Source organism: Erinaceus europaeus, chromosome 10 (genome assembly GCF_950295315.1).
Source record: "Erinaceus europaeus chromosome 10, mEriEur2.1, whole genome shotgun sequence".
Lineage (NCBI taxonomy): Eukaryota > Metazoa > Chordata > Mammalia > Eulipotyphla > Erinaceidae > Erinaceus > Erinaceus europaeus.
The window spans coordinates 27,264,271-27,282,517 of NC_080171.1; the positions used below are offsets into that span (position 1 = coordinate 27,264,271).

Sequence of the window (18,247 nt, forward strand, 5' to 3'; positions counted from 1 at the left end):
TCAAGGACCCAGGTTTGAGTCCCCATACCTTCCTGGCTCAGTGTTGAATCCACTGCTCCTGGAGGCCATTTTTTTAATTGGATAGGAGGACAGAGAGAAATTGAGAGAGGAGAGGGAGACAGAGAGTGGGAGAGAAAGATAGACACCTGCAGACCTGCTTCACCACTGGTGAAGTAACCCTTTCCCCCACAGGTGGGGACTGGGGGCTCGAACTGCCATTCTTGCGCAGGTCTTTGTGCTTATTACTATGTGCGCTAAACCTGGTGCACCACCATCTGCCCCCCCCCCGTTTTTCTGTCAATAACATGCTTGCTTAATTACTCTAGGTTTATAAATAAATCTTTTTTTTTTTTTCTTTTACCAGGGCACTGCTCAGCCCTGGCTGAGACTTGGGACTTGGAAGCCTCAGGCATGAGAGTCTCTTTGCATAACCATTATGCTATCTACCCTCTGCCCATAAATAAATCTTGGTTTCTGGTTAACTCAGGTCATGTGTCCTGGCTCTCCCAAAATAACTTGAGTGTTCTTGTCAGTTGCATTTCCATTTGATTTTTTTTTCTTCTACCCAGTTGCATAAAGGAGCTTGTGGCATTTTCATCAGAATTTTGTTGAAGATGTCTGCCATTTTTTAATTATAATTTTTTATTGTATTTACTGTCAAATGTAAAACATTAATTCCCCAATAAATAAATTTAAAAAATAATATTTATTTATTTTCCCTTTTGTTGCCCTTGTTTTATTGTTGTAGTTATTATTGTTGTTCTTGATGTCATCGTTGTTGGATAGGACAGAGAGAAATGGAGAGAGGAGGGGAAGACAGAGAGGGAAGAGAAAGACAGACACCTGCAGACCTGCTTCACCGCCTGTGAATCCACTCCTCTATAGGTGGGGAGCCGGGGGCTCGAACCGGGATCCTTACATCGGTCCTTGAGCTTTGTGCCACGTGCGCTTAACTCGCTGCCATCTTTTGAACAGTGAGCACCCTGAATGTTTTTTCCAATTTACTTAGATGTGCTTTATTATTTTGTTTCAACAGAACATCTTAGTTTTTCCCCATAAAGGTCTTGAAGATAGCTTTATTATTAATTTATTTTTAATTTTTAAAATTTAGTTTGGATAGAGACAGAAATTAAGAGGAAAGGAGAAGACAGAGGGGAGAAAGAAATAGAGACACCTGCAGCTTTGTTTTACTGCTTGTGTAGCTTCCATTACACAAGGTGGGGACCTGGCGTTTGAACCTAAGTCCTTGGGCACTTAATAATAATGTGTGTACTTCTGCTTTCAGGTATATATTTTGCACTTGTTTATGGATACGTGTGAACATATGCCATATGCTCTCTCTCACAGAACCTAGTGTGTATCTAGGTTTTGGGACTTTGTTAGAAAGTGATCCACCTGGGATGGAATTAGAGAATGCTATGAAAGGAAAGGTCTCACCCGAGTAATGAAGCTGAAGGGTTGTCATTCCACACGTGAAGTCTCTGGACACAGTCTGAGCTGAAGCATGTTGAGGTGGCAATCGTTGTGTTGATTAAGTTGCGATCAGCTGATGCAATGTTATTTGATATGGATTGGGAGAGGCATGTGGGAAAGTGGGCCCTATCCTAAGGTTCCAGGACTGGGGGAAATATAGGCTCTATAGTGGAGATGTGAGGTTCCTGCTGTCTTAGGGTTCCAAAAGACAATGGATAGTTAATGTTATCATCACATTATTTGGTAATTGGGTTAACTTTGAAAAGTCCTTTTGTTAGGGTTTGCTATATAGTACCCAGTATCTTGTAAATAGCTGTGCCACTGGTTGCCTCTGAGCAAAACTGATTCTTATGCCTAAGGCGCCACATCCCAGGTTCAATCCCCAGAAAAGAGCAGTGCTCTGGTCAACACAAAACAAATAAAACAAAAACCAACAAAATGGAAAGGTTTTTGTTTTATTTATTTGTTTGTTTTAGATAGAGGCAGAAAGGCAGAGACAAAGTGAAAGAAACCACAGCACTTTGGTTTCCTTCACTGTGACGGGGGCTGGGCTGGAACATGGGCATGGGCCCTGTACATGGCAAAGCAGTTCACTACTCAAGTGAGTTATTTTGCCAACCCATTTATTTACTTCCCTAATACACACACACACACACACACACACACACACACACACACACACACACGAATGAGTTGGATAGAGACAGAGACAAATTGAGAGGGTGGGGAGATAGAGAGGGAGAGAGACATAGAGATTCCTGCAGCGCTACTTCAGTCCTTGTGAAGCTTTCCCCCTTGCAGGTGGGGATGAGGGGCTTGAACCTGCCAGCATTCTTGTGCACTGTAATGTGGGTACTCAACCAAGTGCACTACCACCAGGCCCCTTTTATTCACATTCTGCAATAAACATTCCCTTACTATGCTGGGGAAAAGTTTGTAATAATAAATAAACCTAACTAACCACACATGAGAAAGAGAAAGGAAGGAAGAAAAGGAGCGAGGGAGGAAGAAAAGAAGGAATGATCTTGGGTCAAAGAGGAAAAGCCAAACGGGGGCCAGGCAGTGGCGCACTTGGTTAAGTGCGCACATTGCAGTGTGCAAGGATCCAGGTTCAAGTCCCTGGTCCCCACCTGCAGGGGGAAAGCTTCACCAGTGGTGCAGCAGGGCTGCGGGTGTCTTTCTGCCTCTCTCCTTCTCTATCGTCCCCTCTCAACTTCTCTCTGTCTCCTTACAATCATAAATAAATAAAACATTTTTAAAAATTAAAGAAGAAAAACCAAACTAGTTAGAAATGAATGACAAAGTGGTCCGGGAGGTGGCGCAATGGATAAAGCATTGGACTCTTAAACATGAGGTCCTGAGTTTGATCCCTGGCAGCACATGTACCGAAGTGATGTCTGGTTCTCTCTCTCTCTCTCTCCTCCTATCTTTCTCATAGTAAATAAAATCTTAAAAAAAAGAGTGACAAGGACTCTAGCCACAAATGTTTGAGAGGTGACTCAGAATACCAAACTTCTCCACAACATAATGACAAGGACATCACGGGAGGCTAATTACAAAAGGTGTTGGAGGCAGAGGGATGCCCAGAAGGACCCCTTGCATGTCCCTCTCTAGTTGCTCCTTTAAGCACCGTAGATCAGGTCACCCTCTGGTGGTTAATTTCAGCACTGCAGCCACAAAAAAGCAATCACCTTGGAGTGATCTCAAGGAAGGGCCTCCACCAGAGTCCAGGGACAAAGAAAAAGGCCCTGCAGGTGGACTGGGAGGTGGCACAGTGGATAGGCATTGGAGTCTCAAGCGTGAGGTCCTGAGTTCGGTCCCTGGCTGCACATGTACCAGAGTGATGTCTGGTTCTTTCTCTCTTCCTATCTTTCTCATAAATAAAATCTTTTTTTTTTTTTTTTTTCTTTTAAAGGCCCTGTAGGTTTTAGGGGTAATGACAGGGTCCTTAGGCTCTCCATGTTTCCCTTTCCTGTCCTGGTGTCCAGTTTAGGAGAGCCACAATCCCCACTTCCAATGAGACCAGAGGTTCTAATAGGGTGCTCTTGTCCTAAAGCTGGAGGAGCCCAGCGCTCTGCACCACCCAGGTTCCATCCCTGTCCCCAGACTGTCCTCTGAGAGTGAAGAAGAAACCTGACGGGAGTTGGGCAGTAACGCAGCGGGCTAAGCGCACGTGGCACGAAGCACAAGGATCCGCATAAAGATCCGATTCGAAGCCCCAGCTCCCCACCCGCAGGGGAGTCACTTCACAGGTGGTGAAGCAGGTCTGCAGGTGTCTTTCTCTCCCCTTCTATGTCTTCCCCTCCCCTCTCCATTTCTCTCTGTCCTATCCAACAACAACGACATCACTAACAACAACAATAATAACTACAGTAATAAAACAACAAGGGCAACAAAAGGAAATAAGTAGATATTAAAAGAAGAAGAAACCTGACAGGCCAGCATCTATGGAGTCAGCTTCTAGGAGATCCTGAATGCTAGACTCTTCCCTGCCAGAACCCACATATGCTCACTCACACACAGGAGCACCCCCACTGAATGCCTGAAGCTGTGGAGCCAGCGGTGAGGGGCCTGCCCAGACAGCTCAATGCCAGGTCCCCCGGATTAGGGGCCTCAATGTGCCTTCAATGGCTAATTTTGCCCTACAGCCAATCAGAGTCCCACAGTCTTCTCCCCCCCCCCCCCACAATGAAGTGGCTTGTAAGAGTTCTGGGAATCAGTGGACCCTAGTGGGTTCTGCCTGCCCCACCGCAGAACCATCCACAATGGAGGAAGCCAATTTTTCTGCCTAGTGTCAGGAAGCTCCTACTAGCTGTCAGGAATGGCACCAGGAGACCCACCCTGCTGACAAAGGGGGCGTTCTCAGCAAGAAACCTCTGGAGGAACACTTGTGGGGACAAAGCTATGGCCAGACTCAGGCTTCGCTGACCAGGGCTCTGGGGGGGACTAGAGAAGAGGCTTATAGCACTAACATGCTTTTTGTTGCCTGACTCTGGCAAGCCTGCCACCCATGGGAGTTAGTTTCCCCTAGGGTATCCATTTCGCGCAATTACAACCTAGCACAGAGCCTCAGGCCAGACAGGTGGGCGAGAGTTCCGGCGCCTTGGGCTGGCTGTCCCTGGGGTGAGGAGGGTAAGCCGCGCTGCCCGAAGCGTCCGCTAGATGGCGCTGCGGCACGGCGCTGGGAGGGAGGTGGGCGGGCGCGGCGAGGTCCTCGCGGGCCGCCGTACGCGCTATAAAAGCTTCCGCACAGAGGCGCGCGCCCTTTCTCGCCGCGACAGCCACGGCTAGTGTGTCTTTCGCGCTCCAGCAGCCTGCAGGCCGGGCTGCCGCCGGCTTATTAGTCAAAATGCAGCGTGGTGCCTTCGTGGGGCCTCCGGCTCCCGCTCTTCACCTGCAGGTGAGACTGGGGGTCTGTAGGGAGCGGGTGGGCCCCTGCCGGCCAACCTCGTTGAAGATTTTAAGCCATTTCTGCTGGTCGCCTCGTTGCCAGCAAATGCAGCGGCCCGCGCGGCCTCTTGCGTCCCCGGAACTCGAGCATCGCAGCCTTCGCCCAGTGAAACGGGGGGCGCGCTGGCTCAGCAAACACGCCTTTGTCTGAAGGTCAGGTACCGGGGCAGTCAAGGTGAGGGGCCGCTGTTAAAAGTGGTTTTTTTTTTTTTGCCAGAGCACTGCCTTTGGTGGTGCAGGAATTGAACCTGGGAGCCTTGGGCACGGGAGTCTGCGGCATAACCATTACGCTGTCTCCCCAGTCCTGTCGGGGTTCTTACAAAGCATGGGGCTCCCTTTCCCTCCGGGCTGGTTGCCTGATGAAAATTAATACCCCGGAGGGGAAGGCCTGCTGGGGCTTCTCGCGAGTTGACTTCAGCTACAGCAGGTCGGCCTGTGAAGTGTAACTAGTCCGCCCAGAGTGCTCTTCCCATCCCGCACCACGCAATGGAGGACTTAGTGCCCGCACACACCCTGCCCCTAGAGGCGTTACAGATGTGACTGCTGTGTCACATGTGTGTCAATAGGTGGCAGAGAGAAGAGAGGCTTGTCTACGTCCAGTGCTCTGACCTGTGAGCCACTGGGTGATTGATAGTCTGACACTCAGCACGGCGTTACTGCGTGTTTATTGGCGACCCGAATCCTGTCGTGTAAGCAAACTCTTATTCTTCCGTAGTTGCTGCCTGCCCTCAAGTTTCGAGGCGACCCTGTGACCTGAAGACTGGTGTTCATCCCTGTTGGATGAAGAGTGATGGCTCACATTCAAGGGGTGAGCTGAGTGATGAGCTTCAGTCCAAGCTAATGTGTTGTAGGGGGTTTGAAAGGTTAGGTATTCTCATTTGGGCACATTGGGAAGGCAAGTTCTTTAGACTTGCTACTGTAAGAGCTTTAGGACCAACTACTTGAGCCTGAGTTATTATTATCTTTAACCAAGAGCATTTTTTTTTTGCCTTTCCCTTTGTGAGCTCCTTTGTATCCCTGGGAGAGAGCACTACTAAAGACCTCCCTGTGAAGGCACCCCTGCCCACACTGAGCAGATTCAATTTGGGTGAACACCCCTTTCAGATCTGCTGCAGAGGCAGCCAAGTGCTCTTGGTCGTCACTTGGATCCCCCTTTGGGACATCAAACGCGAGAAAAGGTTGATTCCTTTGCAGTATCAGCTTTTGTTAATAGTGGGAGCTGGAATTGACGGTAGGAGAGAGGTGCCCACCTGTCAAGGGGTAAAGTTTGTACCTAGAGCTGTGAATTTATATCTTTTTTTATTTTTTTTTTAATAGGCAGTCAAACCATAGTACAGCTTCAGTGCCATGGGGCTGGGCTCAAACCTGGGTCACAAGACCAGGCAAAGCAGCTCACTAAGCTTTTTTGCCATCCCAAAGTCTTAATTTTGTTTATTTTCAGTAGCTTTGCAGTCTCTGTGTATCTTTTATACCCATCTCAAGGGGGTAGATTTTAGATTTTCAGAACCCGTTGGGCATGGGGAAGGGTTCTGTGCTGATGTTTTTCTATTTAACACAGGAAGGTAGGTGACCGTTGGCCTGTGACAACGACCTTATGGAACGTCTGACCTCTGTCCAAGCCCAGGTAAGGAGCGGGGGGGGGGGGGGGGGGTCTCCCGGATCCCGTGGTTACTGTGAGGCCTAAGCCTCAGCGTGGGAGCTGGGATGCCCTGTAGATGTCGATCCTTCGGCACCACAGACGCAGATCCTGCTGCACCTGTGACCTCAGGGCAGAGAGGAAAGTGGCTATTTCTACGCTCAGTGCTCAGACCAGTGGGCACTAAGAATGGTTTGTAGCCTGACATTTCTCCAGCCCTGCAGTTGGGTTCTGGGTATTGGCAGACCTGACTCTGACTCCAAGTCCCAGTCACGACACGGCATGCTCTTAATAAATGCCTGTCGAGGGCATTACTGTGTAATGTGTGGCAGTGCAGGTCTGTCAGGACTAATTAGAAGTTCCTGGGCAGGTGCCCTTTTATTCCTGTGTGGACATCTGCTGTGAGCTTTAGGTCTCTGAGCCTCGGGTTCTGGAGGAGGGTGGGAGGTGTAGTTGACTGCAGCGGGAGGCTGAGCCGGTGAGTGGCACAGTAGCTGGCATTTTAGCTGGCCCTCACCTCTAGGAGGTCGGCTACTAACTGCTGCATTATAGACTTGTGCCCTTAAACCACAGATACAGACATGTCTCATTTATGGCCTGACTGTTCATCGAGGATGCTGGGAGTGGGCCAGTAGGGGCTCCCTTGAGTATGGCACCTCTGGTTGCGTGGGTGTGTTTCAGTATGGGCATTGGCTTCCCCAGGACCGGTGTGTAATCAGCCCTGTTGGTCCTTATCAGGGGCCAGCATAACAGCTCACTTGGATCATGGGAGGTGACCTAGCTTCAAGCCTGGTCCCTGCCACATTAAAGGAAACTTGGGTGCTGTTCTCCCACCCACCCTACCCCTTCTCTGAAAAAATAAAAAGGAACTCAGCACAGCCTGAAGTGGTGAAAGCCCAAAAGATGACCAAAAAAAGAAAAAGGTCGTGAGTTTTGCCCATCTTTCACTATGTTGGTTAACAGGTATGCTGGTAGTAGGGGGGGCTTGGCCACAAGAGGGGAGGTGACTGTCACCATAGAACTTGCAAGGGAGTCCGGGCTTTATTAAGTGGATTAAGTGCAGGTGGCACTAAGCACAAGAACCAGTGTAAAGATCCCGGTTCGAGCCCCCCCCCCCCCACACACCTGCAGAGGAGTCACTTCACAGGTGGTGAAGCAGGTCTGCAGGTTTCTTTATCTTCCCCTCAATAGCAACTACAATAACATTAAAAAACAAGGGCAAATAAAAAGAATTTGCGAAGTGGCTATGTAGATTGGGACTGTGGTCCCATCCTGGTTGCTGATAAAAGGGAAGCCTTGGTTCATGTGGAAGATGGGCATTTACTTACAAACCTCCATTTGGACTTTGCCCTTTTAAAATTTTTATTAATTATTGGATAGAAACAGATTGAGAGAGGAGGGGTAGACAGGGAGAGATACCTGCAGATCGGCTTCACCTCTTGTGAAGCTTTCCCCCTGCAGGTGGGGATCACCGGCTTGAAACCAGGTCTTTGTGCACTAATGTGAGGGCTTAACCAGGTGTGCCACCACCTGTACCTCCCCCCCCCAGTCTGTTCCATGCAAATTCTCCTGCAAAGTGAGTGGTGAGGTTGACTGGAGAGGCTTCAGCAGGCTGTCTTTACATCTGTTTTTTTGTCCTAAGGTTACCAACCAGCCCAGTATCCAGAGGTGGCGTTAGATCATCTGAGAGATCTGATCACCAAATGGTACAGTGACCTTACCAGACAGACCAGTATCCTCAACCTTGTAGGAGATGCTAAGAGATCAGAAAAATGCTGGAATGGAAGGCTACTCTGCATCCTCCAGAGGCATTCACACAATCATGGAGATCTACAGCTGATCAAGCTCAGGGCCTCACAGCACTGAGTACTCCCCCACTGCTCTCCTAGTTCATGAATTTGGGAGGGAGGGGGTGTGTTTGGTTCCCTAAAGTAAAATTAAAGGGACTTTGGAATTTGAAAATAAACTCTTGACTTGTGTAAGATATGTCTTGAATTTTCCTACTTCTCACTAATTGAGCCCACACCTTGGGGCTGTTCTTTGCCTCTATGGAAAGGGAGGGGGTGTACACTTGTTGGGGAGGGGTGGGGCAATCCACAGCAGCTTTCTAGATACTGGATGTGAATCTTTTTTTTTTACTAGAGAGCTGCTCAGCTCTGGTTTATGGTGGTGCTGGGGATTGAACCTGGGACCTGGAAGCTCTTTGCACAACCATTATGCTATCTATCCCCACCCTCAAATTTTTTAACCAGAGTACTTACTGCTCAGCTCTGGGTTGTACTGGGAGTTTGAGCCTCAGGCATGAAAGCTGCTTTGGTAGAACCATTGTGCTGTGGCTAGGCTCATCAACGTAAAATTCAAGGCTGGGGCTGATTACTTTCTGTGCAGCACTACATGAGAAAGGCTTTAATGTGGCAGCGTACTCAGTCTTGCCCTCACAATGGGCAAAAGGTAGCCCCAGGAGCCTGATAGGTGCACAGCAAGTAAACTACATAATTATTAACAAAACCTGCCTTGGTCTGCATAGTTCTTGGGCTCCTGGTCCTGCCCTCCCCTTGCCAGTCTGCCCAGTGGGTGTCTTTCCTGGCTGGCTGGGCTCTAGGACCCCTCCAGGAAGGAGTCCCAGCTGTCTGGGGGTAGGGGTGGTTCAGTCCTCATGAGTACTTGGTGTTGGAGATCTTCTTCCAGAGCAGGGTTTTAAGATGGCTGAGTACCAGCGAGTGGTGTGCCTCCACCTGGCTGGCTAGGCCGCTCAGTGTGGTGCACGTGCGCAGCTGGCGTCCCAGCTCCTCCTGCAGGTCTGCAGGGGCTCCTGGCAGCAGGTAGTCCCGCAGCAGCTCGCACACCTTGGCTAGGTTGGGCTGCACCAGGTCGCCCTTGCACTGCCGCATGAGCTGGTCGCAGGGGGCCCTGCAGTCCCGCCCATACGTGCAGTCGGCGCTACGCTCACAATGCCGCCCCTGCAGGAAGCGGCGCACAGCCGCCTCAGGCACTACCTGCTGCAAGTCGGCCATGCGGAAGTCATAGTGCGCGGTGTAGCCTACGTTGGCCAGCGTGGTCTCGCACATGTAGAAGGTCCCGTAGGCACCGTGGAAGAGCTCCTCCACGAACTCCAGCAGCCCGATGGCGATCTTGGCACGCCAGGGCCACGCAGGTGCCAGCCAGCGCTGCAGGGCCCTGTGCAGGGCAGGTGGCAGCAGTGGCTGCAGCAGCGGAGGGAGCACAGCACCGGGCCAGGAGCCGTGGGGGACACCCTCCGTCACGTACAGGTCCCCACAGAAGCCCAGCAGTTTGGAGGCGTGCTCTTTGTCCTGCAGGGACAGCAGCAGCAGAAACTCATTGCGCTGCAGCAGGGCCCACACCGATTTGGCCTCAGCCAGTGACACCCGGCTGTCCTTGTTGAAGTCCGCCATGAGCAGGACCTGGCCCACTAGTGTGGGCAAGGAGGGCAGGTCCCCTAGGTTCGCCTGGTTTTCAAGACCAAAACGGGGAGACGTGGATCAGAGCCGGTGTATTATGTAAATTACGTAAATAGTTTTCCTGGTGTGCGTCTATCAGGCTCCTGGGGGCTAGCTCTTGCCCACTGTGAGGGCACAGATGAGTCTGTCCTTCGCAGGGCCCTCAAACCTTTGGGAACAGGCTGGGCTACACCAGATATATAACACTCCAGCCACAGGGAGGGATCAAGGAGGAAGAGGGGCCCTTTGCTGCCCCCTACCCCCAACCACCTGCCTGTCTCATCTCCCTAGAGTGCCCTCCAGGGGTTCCTGTGCCCGTTGCCCTCTGGGCTTGGAGAACCTGGGCCCACCTTGCACCCACTCCACTCCTGTCAGCCTCCTCCCACCACATGCAGTTCCCAGGGAGAAGTGTCCTCCGCCTACCAATGTCCCTGGGTGAGGTCCTCTCATGGCCTCCCTCCAGCCCTGACCCACAGGGGTGCCTACTGACCTTGAGGAAGCTGAGGGTCATCTCCCGGAACTCCTTAATGGAAGTACCCCGGTTGGGCTTGTCGAAAAGCACCAGCTCTCGCCGTGGCGTGACACCTTCTCCGGCCTTGGAGTGCAGGCTGTCCTCGATGCCACACTTGATGGTCACCTCCTTGCCCTGCCAGAGTCCGCTGTACACCTGGACAGGGCCACAGAGCCCATCAGCGCACGCCCTCCTACCCGGGCCTCAGGGCAGAAGGGCCTGGTGGTTGGAGCTTACCTGCTGGCCTGGGTGAGAGGAGAGGCAGGCCCCCCACTGCACCCTGTGAAGGCTGCACAGGTCCTGGCACATGGAGCCTGAGATGATGCCCTTTCGGTACTGGTCACACTGCAGGAGAAGAAGAGCCACTGACAGGGTCTTCTCCCCTCCATGCTTTGGTGTCTGGACCCCAGGGGGCAGGCTGGGTTCCATCACATCTGTGCTATGGCCCTGGTTCTCAGAGGGACCACAGGCCCTGGGGTGCCCCCACTGAGTCTACCTCCTGTGACAGAGGGGCTCCCCAGACCTCTGTGTTCTGACTGGGCTGCAGGACTGTAGCAGACAGCAGGGCAGGGCTCCCAGCATTAACTGGGACTCCAGCAGCTGCCACACCCCAGCACTTCCCCAGCTCCAGACCTCCCCCCACCAAGCAGGTCCATCAGGTGAGGGGGTCCTGCCCCCCTCCTGAGAGCCATCTGGAGTAGCAGGGTGACCCCTGCCACACAGCAGTGTTACCATGGTGCCAAGCCCTTGAGCGGGCTGGGAGGAAGGAGGGGCAGGGTTTGTAGTTAGGCACCACCAAGCTGTGGGGGAAAGGCCTCCGGGACACCATAGACAGTGTCTGAACCACCAGCAGCAGCCCTGGGCCTGGCGTGTGGACTACGGAGCCCACTATCACCGGAAAGTTCCACATTGCCACCCACCACCTTGTAGGGGTCTCTCCACCCCAAGGACAGCTCTGACCCCTCTAAACCCTGCAAAGCTGAGCAACTGTGGAGGTTTCTCCCACGGAGCACAGGGGAGTGGGTGCCGGTACCAGGGTGTGCTGGCTGCCCCATTCAGAGAACACCTGCCCAGCTGCCACCCGTGGCCCTCACCCTCTCAGCCTGCTCCTGCAGCTGCCTGGGCTGAGATGGGCCATGTCCATAGTCTCCCAGCACCTGACCATGATCCCTGGGACTGGTCCCTCTGTATTGTGTGACCTTGCATAAGATGTGGAACCTTGAGGCCAGGTGGTGGTGCACCTGGTTAAGCACATACATTACAGAGCACAAGGTCCCAGGTAGAAAGCTTCACAAGTGGTAAGCAGGGTTGCAGGTATCTCTCTGTCTCTCCCCCTATCTCCCTCCCCTCTCAATTTCTCTGTATCAAATAATAATAATAAAAAAAAGATGTGGAACCTTTCTGAGACACTGGAGACCCCAACTCCACTCTCCCATCCTGGTTTAGCCCCAGCCCCCCAATGGAAGGGAGGGGCCATGGGGCGGTGCCCAGCACAGACCTGATGACTTGAGACCCCCCAAGAGTATTTCTGGAATGTAAGTGCACCTGGGACCAGAAAGGAGGCTGAAGAGCCTCGTCCCCAGCCACTAGGGTTAAGTCTGACTCACATGTCCCCTGCAAGTCCTGTAACAAGTCCTCCTGCACCCACCCAGGCTCCTCTAGCACCCCCTAAACTCTGGTGGGACTATGGCCAGAGCAGATGAGGTGCCCTTCCTCCCCTTACTGGGGTCTCCCCAAATCTATGAACCACTCCCCTCCTTCCAGCCCTGCTTCATGTGGAGGGGAGACCTCAGAACCTGGTCATTGGGCAGGGGTAGATAGCACAATGGTTATGCCAAGAGACTCTCATGCCTGAGGCTCCAAAGTCCCAGGTTTAATCCTCCACACCACCATAAGCCAGAGCTGAGCAGTGCTCTGGAAAACAAAACAAAAAAACAATGCTGGTCACCAGCTCACTGAGAACTCCTAGCAGGCAGGGTATAGGGTGGGGTTGGTGGGTCTGGGATGAGGAGGGACCCCTCAGACTGGCCTGGCCTCTCCCTCCAGCCAGTCATAGGGCTCTGACTGAAATAGAGTCAGACACATGGGACACAGACCCACAAATACAAGCATACACATATGTGAACATGCATCACAGGTGAACCCATAGACACACACACAAGCACATCTACACCCTTGCTCCAGGGTCCACAGCAAACTCCCCAGAGGCTCCCCCTCCTGTCCTGGGGCTCCTCCTCCTGCTCTAAGGCTCCTCTCCCTCCCCACTGGCTTCCCCATCCTCCCCCACCCAGCCAGTAGTAGCACTGAAGGGCACAGATGAGACCCATCTGAGAAGCCACTGGCACATCTAGGAGCAGAGCCGATCTTTAGGGGCCCTGCCCCAACTCTGGCAGGAAAGAGCCCACCCTGTCCCCAGCCTCAGCCCCCAGGACACTTACGATGACCACCTGGCAGACATGGCCGCGACAGAGCTCCACGTAGGAGGAGTAATGCATGTAAGCCATCCAGCTGCCCACGAAGACACCCAGCCAGACCAGGAAGACGTACTTGACCCTGAGACCTGAGAGCCGGCTCTGAATGGGGGAGTCACATGGGGAAAGGCCACATGGGTGGGGGGAGAGTACAAAGCCCAGTTTTGTCCCACCTTCCTGAGCTGCCTGTCACCCACCCCATGAAGTCTTGGGGTCATTTCCTGACTCCAGCTCCTTGGTGCACCTGCTCCAGGGTATATGGGGAACTCAGAGTGGGGTCTGGGGACTCCCAGACTTTAATCTCATAGGTTGCCTGGGAGGTAGCACAGTGGATAAAGCATTAGATTCTCAAGCGTGAATTCCTGAGTTTGACCCCTGGCATCACATATGCTGGAGTGATGCTATGGTGCTCTTTTTATTTGCTCCTTTCTCTCATACGTAAATAAATCTGAAAGAGAAAAAAAGTCAAACATAAATGGTGGGGGCTAAGAGGGGAGCAGCAGACTGTGGCACATCTGGTTGAACATACATGTTATTGTGCTCAAGAATTCAAGCTCAAGTCTTGGCTCCCACCTGCGGGGGGTGGGGGAGGGAAGCTTCACAAGTGGTGGAGCAGTGTTGCGGGTATTTTTTAGGTTCCTTCTCTCTCTCCCTTCCCTTTCAATTTCTCTGCCTCAATCCAAAAAAGGGAAGAGAATAAAATAAATGGGAATCTAGGGCAAGCAACGCCATGTTTTACCGAATGAAGATGTTTCTCACACACGTCCCTCCCTTTGGGACCTCATTTCATGACATTGAACCTCAGGTCACTGCAGGTGACTTGGGTAGAACCAGCACCCACACCTGCACACAGACCTCCAACAGAGAAAGTTCTGGCTGGATAGGGGCCACAAGGGTTTTGTTGTATGATATGATAGCCGGACACTTTATGGAACAGGGATTCACACCCACATTGCAGGCGTTGCACCCTAGAACCCCATGTCCATCAAGACAGAGACAGAAAAAAAATATGCCCAAGGTTGGAAAGATAATAATTGTTATGCAAAAAGACTTCCAAGCCTGAAACACTACTAAAGATTCCAGATTCAAAGCCAAGGCTGATATAAAGGCTAAATAAAGAAATAAAACAAAACCCATCCACACAGTGAAGTATCACTCAGTCTTGGAAGATTACAAACCTGGCAAGGGCTGACATGATAGCCCACGTGGAGACGGCACATGCTCAGTCATGCCGCGACCCAGGTTCAAGTCTGGCCCCCAGTGCACAAGCTTTCAAGCCTTGGTGTCTTTCCCTCTCTCCCTCTGTCTCTCTCTAGCTGAAAAAAAAAAAAAAGTCATCTCTAAGCAGTGAAAAAAAAAGTCATCTCTAAGCAGTTTTTTTAAGATTTTTATTTATTCATGAGAAATATAGGAAGAGAGAGAGAGAACCAGACATCACTCTGGTATATGTGCTGCCAGGGATTGAACTCAGGACCTCATGCTTGAGAGTCCAATGCTTTATCCATTGTGCTCCACCTCCTGGACCACAGCAGTGAAGTTCTGACGACAAAAAAAAAAAAAAAAAAAGTGGACAAAGCTATATAATGTGCTGTATCTTGAAGGACCTAAAGCTAATGTAGCCTGGTCCCAGAAGGATCAGTCCTGCAGGATGTCATATGAGGTCCCCAGTGTAGTGACGGACACAGGCTGGGGGAGAAAGAGATGGGGAAGAGTCTCACGGGGCAGAGTGCCTAGTTTGGGAAGATGAACAGATTCTGTGAATGGAGGGGGACAGGCTGTGCCCTTGGATATGGTCTAGATGGCCAATGTTCTCTGTTTTCCACTGCAATGAAGACTCAATGAGAGTGGTCCACGAAGTGGCGCAGTGAATAAAGCACAGGACTCTCAAGCATGAGGTCCCAAGTTCAATCCTGGGCACCACAGGTACCAGAGTGATGTATGGTTCTTTCTCTCCTTCTATCATTCTTTATGAATAAAATCTTAAATCTAAAAAAAAAAAAAAAAGACTCAATGAGATAGCCTGACCCGTTGCCAAAGCCTCCAAAGCCCGGGTCCCAGAAGTCTACGGTGGGAGGAACTGCTTTGCCAGTTGGAGGCTTTGCTGTCAGACCCCCTGGCAAGAGCGAGCATAGGCTGGGTGGCATAAGGGTAGGCGGTCCCAGAACACCACTGCAGGAGAGTGTGGGCACCCCCCTCACTCCTAGCCTGGCTTTTGTCCTGGAGAAGTCAGCAGCTGAGGGAACAGTATTACCAGGTGCTGTCCCTTGCAGGGGCCTAGACACACTGAATGGCAGCTGACCCCAGAGAAAGTAGGCCCTTGGCTCCCCACCAAGGACAGGACACACTGAGGGCAGCTGTGGCCACTTATGGGTCCTCTAGGAGAGGCTGGATGCTACCTATTTCTCCAGAACTTCAGGGTACCCCTTCCACCCCTTTCCACCCTGCCCTAGATTGGGACAGACTGGGAGACTCACAGCACTGAAGAGAAACAGGGACTGTGGCAGAGGGGGCTGGGCCTTAGAACACTGGCCCTTGCCATAGTGTCTGTTTCCGTCAGATTTGTTTAAAAGGAAAAACAGGAAAGCAGAGAAAAGGGGCAGGGATGGGGGTGGGGAGCAAGAAGGGGGCTTGGCAGGATGTTGGGTGACTTGCCCAAAGCAGACGTGAAGGGTGGGGCCTTAGGGTGGATTTTCAGCTGGCAGAGGGCCTCAAGGGCAGCACTGGGCAGCCTGGGGGCACAGGTAGGAGGTGTGCAGGGATGAGCAGTGTTGGAGTCAGGTTGACTGCAGGAGCCTGCCTGAGGGACCTCTCTACAGTTGGACCTTTCTGAGCCAGACGCTTTACCAGGCCCTAGTCCCCGCCTGCCGCACTGACCCTTATCTCAGTGGGCACTTCCTCCTGCCCTGGGTCCAGTGCCAGCCCTGCTCAGGCTCCAAGAACAGCCACGTGGAGGGTAGTAGGATTCGCCCTGTGACAACCCACAGAGGTGCAGCTCAGGGGCCAGTGCACCCCCACACACCCCTGGCCCCAAGGGGGTAGCTGAGGGCCAGAGTTTAACCTTACTGAGTGGGGCAGGGCTGTTCAGATCACTGGGAACCTCTGAACCACAGTTCCCATCTGCCCGTGACCAAATCCACCACCCGCCCTGGGCCTGACCGTGGCCCTTCCTGAGAGCTCTGGGCCAAACGCACATCCCATCTCCTGGCGTGGGAGTCTCCATAGACCCCCTCAGCGCCCACCTGCGCCGTGGCTGAGCTGGCGGGCGGGCAGAGCAGGTAGAACATTTGGCACAGATACACAGCCCTTCTCCCCAGAGGGCACAGAGGCCGCCCAGGCTCTGGGTCAAGGGCATCTGTCAAGGACTCCTCAGCCAGGGCCACAGGACCCCTCTGCAGAGGCCAGCTGGGTGTGGATGGCTCCGACTAGACTTGTCCGGGATGACACATGGTGTGAGGCAGCCCGGATGAGCGGAGCTGATGAGATGCTGGCCTGGCTCAGGGGTGGGAAGCGCGCGCACCCAGAGCCGCTTTGGCCTCCCCTGCAGAGGGTGCGGTGACTGATCCAAGGTCACAGGTTCAGAGTTCATCGCTCTCTGCGCCGGCTGGGGGATGGAAGGCACCACCAGGAGCGGGGGAGGGGCATACGCTTCTTAGGGCGTTTCTGAGTCCTAAGTTTTCGGCACCAGCAAAACAAGCCTCATCCTCCACGCGGGGGGCTGAGGAAGGGACGCGGCTAGGTTTCTAGCTCTCGAGAGCAGGGTCCCGCCAGTGGGGGAAGGGGTCCTGGAGGAGGGGGAGGCGGCCACCCACAGCCTTCGCCCCGGCCCGCTCTGCCGATGGACAGGCCCCCACCATGCGCTAGCCCCCGGGTGGAGGCCACGCACCCCGCGCTTCCACCCCCGCGTCCAGAGCCCAGCCCCGCCCCTAGCGCCCCCTCCCTGCCGCGCGGGCCCCGGGAGCGGGGTGGGCGCGCGCCTACCTGCAGGCCCTTGGAGAAGGGGCAGAAGAGCACCAGGTGCGCCAGGCGCCGCAGCCGCCGCATGGTGGCCCCTGGCCTGAGCGCGGGCCCCGCTCGGCTCGGCCTCAGCCCTGCGGGCCGGCCCGCAATGCCCGCCGCCTCCTCCCGCCGCGGCCGCGCGCCCCCCGCCCGCGTACACGCCAGGGCGCGCGCTCGCCGGGCCGCCGCGGCGCGGGGGAGGGGGCGGGGGCGCGCGGAGAGCGGGCGGCTCTGCGGTGCGGGGGAGGGGGCGCCGGGGACCGCCTCCTGCTTCAGCCCGCCCCCGCGCCCCCGGGAAGAGGGGGGGCGCCCAAACTTCGCGCCGCCCCTTTCCCCCTGCCGGCTGCCGGGTAGGGTCCCAGGTCCCTTAGGCCGGGGGGAGGTGGGTGCGGGGGTCCCCGGGTCTGGGGAGGGCGCGGACCGCCTGTAGCTGGCGGTGGAGCCCTCGCCTACGTCCTCGCTTTGAGGGGTGCCGCATAATACGAGGCATCTTCTTGGCTGTGCGGTTCTGCGGGTGTTTACATATGAAGCGTGTGGTGAAGTTCAGGTGCTTATCTGTTTATCTAGCATCAAAATAAATATATTTATTTTATGTGTGTTCCCCTCCGGTAGCCCGCCCCGGCCTCCGCCCCAATTGTCTCTTGGTCACGTGCATGGGCTTGCTGGGTGGCCGCCTGGGGCAGGTGCGGGTGAGCTAGGCCCCTCCAATTTCTTGAGCACTGGTTAGCCGGCTCCCCGCAGGACTTGGCCTTGGCTCGTGTGCATTTAGGCTGCCGTGTGCAGACCTCTCTCATTCCCTGCGTGAGTGCCTGGTGTGGTCATCTCACTAATGGCTGTCATGTTCCCTTTCCATTCCCTGCCCTTTCTCACATGGATGGGGAAAGGGGAGCAGGGGATGGGGGCGGGGGGGGGGGGCTGTCACTGTTAAATTTTCCCATACGGGAGAGTCGGGAGGTAGCGCAGCGGGTTAAGCGCACGTGGTGCAAAGCCCAGGGGCCCGCATAAGGATCCCGGTTCAAGACCCTGGCTCCCCACCTGCAGGGGAGTCGCTTCACAGGCGGTGAAGCAGGTCTGCAGGTGTCTATCTTTCTCTCCCCCTCTCTGTCTTCCTCCTCTCTCCATTCCTCTCTGTCCATCCAACAACAACAACGTCAATAACAATAATAACTACAATAAAACAAAAGGAAAAAAATTACCATTCGGGTGTGTGTGTGGGGTGGTCTCTGTTGTCATTGTCATCCTCCTAAGAACT

The 18,247-nt window shown here is 53.6% G+C and overlaps 1 protein-coding gene, 1 long non-coding RNA gene and 2 other non-coding genes across 7 annotated transcripts; 3 read left to right on the forward strand and 1 right to left on the reverse strand.

The window, feature by feature from the left end:
• Nucleotides 1–4,745: 4,745 nt before the first annotated feature.
• LOC107522416 (uncharacterized) lies at nucleotides 4,746–8,539 on the forward strand. The gene is made up of 4 exons (XR_001601479.2): nucleotides 4,746–4,873; nucleotides 5,639–5,731; nucleotides 6,482–6,547; nucleotides 8,202–8,539. It is a non-coding gene; the product is annotated as an uncharacterized LOC107522416 (long non-coding RNA).
• LOC132541129 (small nucleolar RNA SNORA17) lies at nucleotides 5,436–5,566 on the forward strand. Its single transcript, XR_009552303.1, has one exon. It is a non-coding gene; the product is annotated as a small nucleolar RNA SNORA17 (small nucleolar RNA).
• On the forward strand, nucleotides 6,627–6,769 carry LOC132541123 (small nucleolar RNA SNORA43). The gene has a single exon (XR_009552297.1). It is a non-coding gene; the product is annotated as a small nucleolar RNA SNORA43 (small nucleolar RNA).
• A 69-nt stretch (nucleotides 8,540–8,608) lies between the features above and the next one.
• Nucleotides 8,609–17,187, reverse strand: DIPK1B (divergent protein kinase domain 1B). 4 transcript variants are annotated; one of them, XM_060199368.1, is made up of 6 exons: nucleotides 16,239–16,965; nucleotides 12,967–13,101; nucleotides 12,325–12,442; nucleotides 10,766–10,873; nucleotides 10,508–10,684; nucleotides 8,609–10,026 (listed from the first exon to the last, which is right to left on the reverse strand). In XM_060199368.1, the coding sequence occupies exons 4-6, from the start codon at nucleotides 10,835–10,837 to the stop codon at nucleotides 9,214–9,216; spliced, it is 1,062 nt and encodes a 353-aa protein (XP_060055351.1). In that variant the 5' UTR covers nucleotides 10,838–10,873; nucleotides 12,325–12,442; nucleotides 12,967–13,101; nucleotides 16,239–16,965; the 3' UTR covers nucleotides 8,609–9,213. The 4 variants fall into 4 exon arrangements, with proteins under 4 accessions (XP_060055351.1, XP_007521512.1, XP_060055349.1 ...); XM_007521450.3 differs by lacking the exons at nucleotides 12,325–12,442; nucleotides 16,239–16,965 and adding an exon at nucleotides 16,978–17,186; XM_060199366.1 differs by lacking the exon at nucleotides 12,325–12,442.
• Nucleotides 17,188–18,247: the final 1,060 nt, after the last annotated feature.